The following is a 7,529-nucleotide window of genomic DNA, read 5'->3' on the forward strand; positions in this document are numbered from 1 at the left end:
TGATTCATGATTATGATTTTATGAACATTTATTAAATCAAACCACTTTTTCATAGATTTATTATATAAAATTGGTGTATTAAATATATTTTAAATACATATATTATGTATTGAATGTTTAATAATCCATTTAAACGAATTAAACAATTTTAAATAGACTGCAGCAACTGATATTTTGTTTAGTTTCGAATTGAGGAGAAATCGTGATCTCGATTTGATCTAAAAAAAACTCGAACTAAAACTGAAACTAAAATATATAAAAACTAAAAAAAAAAAAACTATAAAAAAATTTAAAATATATAAAAGAAATGTGTTCACAAAAATAAAAACGAAACTAAAATTAACAAAATTGTTAATGAACTCAATGTTATTGCAAATTTGAAAATATATTAAAGTAAAACGAATTTTAAAAAGCAAAACTATAATAACCTTGTTTCATATCTGATTTGTCCATAAGCGGTCTTTCCTTTTACGGAATGTGCGCTGGTTTCTATGGCAATGCCTTTGCGTTGTTATGCCAACGGTAAAGACAACAATAACGGTACGTATACAATATAGTTTGCAATACAGATTTTGTTACGATATGCTAATTTGACATTATTTGTGGGTTTGTAGAGATTTGTAGAGATCAGTGAGTTTGCACAGCGATGGGACAGCGAGGTACTAAAGTCAGTCCGCTTACAATTGTCGAGGTGTGCGAACAACATCTTAGTGCACCCCCAAAACCCAGCACCAACATGGCGGTTCAACATCCTCATCCCCGCGATGAGACCCCTGTTGGTGCTGGAGGAGGAGGAGAAGAGGGAGGAGGAGTAGGAGAGGAGGAAGGAGGAGTAAGAGGAGATGGAGCAGGAGTAGGAGAGGAGGAAGGAGGAGTAAGAGGAGATGGAGCAGGAGTAGGAGAGGAGGAAGGAGGAGTAAGAGGAGATGGAGCAGGAGTAGGAGAGGAGGAAGGTGAGGAGAAGGAAAGGAAGGAGGAGGAGAAGGAGAGGAAAGAGGCAGGGAGAGTTGAGGAGAAAAGAAAGAGTAAGAAGTGGTGGCAGAGGCTTCACTCTTTCTTTCGAGCTGCCAAAAAACAGCCTCCAGAGAGCAGCTCAGTTCAGGGAGAGGTGCAGCAGCAGCAGGATGAGGAAGAGAAGAGGAAGGTGGCATGGGCTGGAAGAAGTAGTGATGGTAAATCACACAACCATGTTATGACAATGTGTTTTGTTTCTAAACAACTCTACTTTGATCATATAAAAACTAATATGATCAAACACAATATCAAAATGCACATCAGCACATGTTGAAGCCAAAATCCACTTCAAGGCCATGATTAGATCTGTATTCCATGACATGGTAAAACATTACTGTTTTATGTCTATATGTACAGTACTAATGTGTTCAAACATTCATCCAGTCATTCAAATGTATAATTACATGAAAGTTAGTTTTATTGTGAATACTGCCTGACACATCACAATTCCATGTTATTTATTTTTTAATAGACTACATCTTCAGCCGCTACACTGTGGGTGATCAGCTGGGGAAAGGTGGATTCGGCGTGGTGTACGAAGGGAGACGTTTGTGTGATGATCTTAAAGTAAGTAAATATAAATAACGCATTAACAAGCCAGCAAATGTTTGTTCTGTCTTGTCTTCATCCTATACTCTTAGCCCTTTTTGCATTTCTTAAATTAAGTTTTTTGTTTTGCTCATCAGGTGGCTGTGAAATATGTCACGAAGACAAAGGACATGGAATGTATTGTCATTGTAAGTACATTGCACTATATAAACAATATACTGTATAACATTAACACAAGTCCCTATTTGGGAAACCACCATCATAAAAACTCTATTCCTCTAGCCCGATCATCCAAACCCCCTTCCAAAAGAAATCGCCCTCACCATCCTGGCTAATAAAGGTCCCAGCGTGCCAGAAATCATCAGGCTGCTGGACTGGACGGACCACCCCGACCACTTCGTCATGGTCCTCGAATGTCCCTGTCCCTGTGAGAATCTGGAGGAGTTCATCAGGCGTCACGGTGGACGCCTCAACGAAGAAACAACAAGGCGGATCATGTGGCAGGTGGCTCAGGCTGCAAACACGTGCTTCCTCCGCGGAGTGCTCCACCGTGACATAAAACTGGAGAACCTCCTGATAAACAGGGAGACATCCAACGTCAAGCTGATTGACTTCGGATGCGGGGACATTCTGGTGAGGTCGCCGTACAGGTCATACCATGGTATGTATGATATAGTTCATTTCTTCTATTCTAATTGATACAGATCATTCCTGTGTTAAAGCAAACTTACACATTATACAATCTCCGCTCTCCTCCAGGCACAGCAGCGTACTCCCCTCCAGAGTACCAGCGCATGGGGAGGTACTATGGCGGGCCAGCGACGGTCTGGTCACTAGGGGTTGTGATGTTCGAATTGTTGTATGGACATTTACCCTGTGACTACGACCTGTTCCGGCTGCATTACAAGCGCTGCTCCAAAACCGACCTGTCGAAAGGTGAGACTAATTCAGAAACATCTTACAGCTTAGAATAACAGTCAAATAGAGCAGATGCGAAGTGTAAGGTTCTCAAATGTCCTTCCCATCTTCCTGCACAGAATGCTGTCACCTCCTCAGGGCTCTCCTCCATGAAAAGCCAAGTCGGCGACTTGGCCTGGGGCGAATCATGTCCCACAACTGGTTTAAGGTAGTGAACCTGAGATCAGATAAAAAAAATAAAATCTCATAGGAAGAAACCAAAAGGTCAAACCCTGTTGTTTTTTCTGTTGTTTCAGGTCGTCTTATAAGACCACTCCAGTTGGCGTCTCTTATGCAGCTTTGCGTCTTGCGGTCTGCAGTGGGAGACACTTCCATCCCTTCTCTCGCTTTTGCGTCTTGCGGGGTGAGCAAGCCTCGTGTAGCGTCTTGCGCCTTGGCTTGAGGAAGCAGTATTAGCGTCTGGCGGTATTGCTTCCAGAGGGATGTGTACATATTGTTTACATGTACATACTTCTTTTGGTTGCCCCTTTTTGTTTGTCCAATCACAGCCACTGCATTCTTGAGGTTTCTAAGATAAAGATCCGCTGATTCCGCTAATCCGCTCCGTGTTTTTCCGCCCGCTCCGCAGCATCACTCACAATCTGTGCGCCCGCTCACGAAGTTCGTTGCGTTAACAGGTAGACGCAGTACATCCACATTACAGTCAATGGTTCATCCGCTGAATTAGTAATTTGGTAGTTTGTTTTTGTATTTCTGTCGGTAATGATTTGTTCTCGGTCTTCTAAAAGTCCTAACAACAAAATATCCACGTTAGAATTAGAATGTCTAATCAAATTATTATACCTGATTAGATCTAATATAAATAAAACAAAATGTGCTGTTGTTGGCACACTTTGTAGACAAAACCTTCACAAAAGAGCAGACAAAGAGAGAAAGATCAAGGCAGTTCAAAATTGCAAACATAAATTCAAAGCTCCAACAAGTCATCAAGTAAATCAAAGAATATTTAGCAGTTTTTCTCCTTTTATTTATTGTAATTAGGTGTATTTCCCATTATAATCACTTGTGATGACACTAGTAATCTATTACACATCATATTTATAATATTTTATTTAAAAAAATATTAAAAGTAGGCCTATAAATAGTTAAAAAATTTATAATATAAACATTCTAAAGGACTGTTTATTAGTATATAATATAGATTTATGCTGTAAAATATTAAATTAAATGTCTAACAACCCAGCATTTTTATAGTAAGATTCAAACCCATGTGAAATACATAATTATTTAAAAAATAATTTAATACTTTACTTTTACAAAAAGTCATATTTATCTTCATAAAGTTAACATTACCAAAATAAAACCAACCAAATGAAAATTTCAATGTTTAATTCTTTTCATTTCTGGAACAATATGTTGTACACTAAAGTTGTAACCTTCCAAAAAAATAGACTAAACAGAGAGTTTGTTGGCCATTAGCGACTATAGGTGGAAAGATTTATCTGATTATAATGTGATGAAAAGCATTTTCTGGTTTTTATCAGAGAAGAATTTGGTGCACTTGTACACTGTCCCTATCAAATAAACTACAAATAATATGTAGACCTATATGATAAACTAAACCAGTAATATTACATTAAATACCAGAATTCAGAGATTTACCCTAACTACTCACTTTGCCCCACAGCTGCCATTTTGGCGAAAAAAATACTAGCTAGCTTACCAATTCACGCGAATATTTAGCTAAATGATTTGCATGGTTTTACATGTTGCTAAATCATCTATATGTATCATAAATATTTTAGACCTGGATAAATTTGCTTTAATTTAACAACCATCAACCATCTGTTATGCTAAAATTTTACTTTGACAAGCCAAAAACTGTTTTTAAAGTAAACGGGTTCCAAAATACATGGTCAAATCACAGTAAAAGTTTACAATTTCCAAAATACAGGGGGTGGGTCAACTTCCCCAAAATACTTCCATTGAAGATGAGGCAGAAGCAGGATCAGAGAGTACGGGAGAGCCTACAATCATTAAAACATCTAACTAATAAAGTCTGAAATTATTACTGAGTGTGCTGTCTTCTTTTTTATTTGTATTAACAAGCACCCACCTCCTTGGTGGTGTGGTACCTTTTATTGGTATGGGCCCTGCCCCTCAAAATGCATGTGAACGGCCCTGGTCATGATTGCAAACTTTCAATTCTGAGAAAAAAAAAAAAGTCACAATTGTGAGTTTATATCTTGCAATTCTGATTTTGCATGTTTGAATTGCACGTTTGTCTTGCAATTCTGATTTTATAAACTAGCAATTCTGACTTTACAATCCTGAATTGCGAGTTTGTCTCTTTATAAACAGAATTGTGAGATATAAACTCTCAGTTGTGAGTTATAAAGTCAGAATTGCAGAAACCCGCGACTTGGAGAAATAATAAGTAAGTTTAGTAAAAATTACTAAATAAAAACTCACAATTCTTCTGTTTTGTTAGATCAAAAACTTGCAAATTTGAGTTATAAAGTTAGAATTGTGATGTAAACTTATATTTCTGACTTTATAACTCAAATTTGCGAGTTTTTTTTTATCTCACAATTCTGATATAACTCGCAACTGTGTATTATAAAGCCATAAATGCAAGAGATAAACTCGCAATACTGAGTAAAAAGTAACAATTGTGAGTTTATATCACAATTCTGACTTTTTAAACTCAAAATTGCGAGTTTATATCTCACAATACTGACTTTATAACTCACAATCGCAAGTTTATATCTCACAATTCTGATATAACTCGCAATTGTGTGTTATAAAGCCATAAATGCAGGAGATAAACTTGCAATTCTGAGGAAAAAAGTCACAATTTCGACCTTTTTACAATTGCGTGATATAAACTCACAATCGCGAGTTATATCTCACAATTCTGACTTTATAACTAAAAATTGCGAATTTATATCTCACAATTCTGACTTTATCTCAGAATTCTGATTTTATAAGCAAGTTTATTTCTCACAATTCTGAGTAAAAAGTCTGAATTTCAAGTTAGTATCACGTAATTCTGAGAAAAAAAGTCAGAATTTTGAGATAAACTTGCAATTGCAAAAAAAAAAAAAAAACTGTGAGATAAAAAGTCGATGTCAATTTTTTTTTATTTTTATCAGTGGTAGAAACAGGCTTCCATAGACTGCAATTATATTATCAGATTTTTTTTCCAGATGGGTGCTGCATGTAATGTCTTGACTGTACTAAAGCATAAAAATACCACAGTACACATTTCAGAAACCTCCTTGTTGCCCCTTTTTTTGTGAACGGCCCTGGTCATGACTGCAAGATCTAAACTTTAAATTCTGAGGGGAAAAAAAAAATCACAATTGTGAGTTTATATTTTGCAAATCTGACGTTGCATTTCTCAGAATTGCAAGACAAACTTTATAAACTAGCAATTCTGACTTTCTTACAATCCTGAATTGCGAGTTTGTCAGAATTGTGAGATATAAACTCTCAGTTGTGAGTTATAAAGTCAAAAATGCAAGATATAAACTCGCAACTGTGAGAAATAATTAAGTTTAGTAAAAATTACTAAAAAAAGTCGCAATTCTTTTTTTATTCGCGAGTTTTATATCTCACAATTCTGACCTTATTTTGACCTTATGAAAATTTTGAGGGGGCAAAAAGACTGTTATGTTCTCAGAATTGCGAGTTTATGTATCACAATTCTAATATAATAACTTACTATTGTGTTATAAAGTGATTGTAAGATATAAACTCTGAGAAAAAAAGTCACAATTGTGAGTCTGTTTTGCAGTTTTGACCTTATAAGAGAGAAATAATAATGAGTAGTGGTGCTGCTGCCGATTTCTGTGGAAGCCCGTTTCCACCACTCAATAGAAAATTAAAAAAGGTTATTGCAACTGTCTCACAACTGCATGATACAAACTCACAATTCTGACTTTTCTTCTGAGATACTGTGAGATATAAACACGCAATTGCGAGTTATAAACCAAAATTCATAAAATTCTTTTTTTCTTGCAATAAATAAATAAAGACATGTTGACCAGAGATTTTGTCTTGTCATATAGCCCAAAAAGTATTTGGATATAAACCACAGAAATATCACTGCATTAGATAAGTTACCAAACTAAAACTTATATGCATTCATTAGTCTTTTATATCAAATATATTTACTGAATTTAGACAAATTATTATATAAATATTATCACAGCAATACTGGGATTAAAGGTCCTAGTTTAGATATAAACATTGATGTCTATGGTAGAGATAAAATAAAGCACTTCATCTTTTGAAAGTAATTGGCGCTTCAAATAACGTTTGTGTCAATTGCATTGTGTCGCCACTAGGTGGAAACAAGTAACTGTTAAAAAATGTATTTGTCATTGAATAGAGATTGATTCAAAAACGCTGATTCATGATTATGATTATATGAACATTTATTAATTCAAACCACTTTTTCCATAGATTTATTATATAAAATTGGTGTATTAAATATATTTTAAATACATTTACTATGTATTAAATGTTTAATAATTCATTTAAACGAATTAAACAATTTTAAATAGACTGCAGCAACTGATTTTTTGCTTAGTTTCGAATTGAGGAGAAATGGTGATCTCGATTTGATCTAAAAAAAACTCGAACTAAAACTGAAACTAAAATATATAAAAACTATTTAAAAAAATGTAAAATATATAAAAGAAATGTGTTCACAAAAATAAAAACGAAACTAAAACTAACAAAATTGTTAATGAACTAAATGTTATTGCAAATTTGAAAATATATTAAAGTAAAACGAATTTTAAAAAGCAAAACTATAATAACCTTGTTTCATATCTGATTTGTCCATAAGCGGTCTTTCCTTTTACGGAATGTGCGCTGGTTTCTATGGCAATGCCTTTGCGTTGTTATGCCAACGGTAAAGACAACAATAACGGTAAGTATACAATATAGTTTGCAATACAGATTTTGTTACGATATGCTAATTTGACATTATTTGTGGGTTTGTAGAGATTTGTAGAGATCAGTGAGTTTGCACAGCG

At 34.9% G+C, this 7,529-nt stretch overlaps 1 protein-coding gene across 1 annotated transcript; it reads left to right on the top strand.

Annotated features, from left to right (window-relative positions):
• Positions 1–646: 646 nt before the first annotated feature.
• On the top strand, positions 647–2,923 carry LOC141297479 (serine/threonine-protein kinase pim-1-like). The gene is made up of 8 exons (XM_073827907.1): positions 647–874; positions 980–1,172; positions 1,487–1,581; positions 1,701–1,751; positions 1,846–2,224; positions 2,323–2,499; positions 2,601–2,689; positions 2,819–2,923. The coding sequence occupies exons 1-8, from the start codon at positions 647–649 to the stop codon at positions 2,921–2,923; spliced, it is 1,317 nt and encodes a 438-aa protein (XP_073684008.1).
• Positions 2,924–7,529: the final 4,606 nt, after the last annotated feature.

This window comes from Garra rufa, chromosome 22, assembly GCF_049309525.1.
Source record: "Garra rufa chromosome 22, GarRuf1.0, whole genome shotgun sequence".
Taxonomy (NCBI): Eukaryota; Metazoa; Chordata; class Actinopteri; order Cypriniformes; family Cyprinidae; genus Garra; species Garra rufa.

Bases quoted from the DNA above. Each gene is read 5' to 3' on its own strand.
- LOC141297479 (XM_073827907.1), top strand. From the start codon at position 647: ATGGGACAGCGAGGTACTAAAGTCAGTCCGCTTACAATTGTCGAGGTG. The intron at 1,173-1,486 runs GTAAATCACACA...ATTTTTTAATAG, and splicing joins GGCTGGAAGAAGTAGTGATG to ACTACATCTTCAGCCGCTAC. The intron at 2,690-2,818 runs GTAGTGAACCTG...TCTCTTATGCAG, and splicing joins TGTCCCACAACTGGTTTAAG to CTTTGCGTCTTGCGGTCTGC.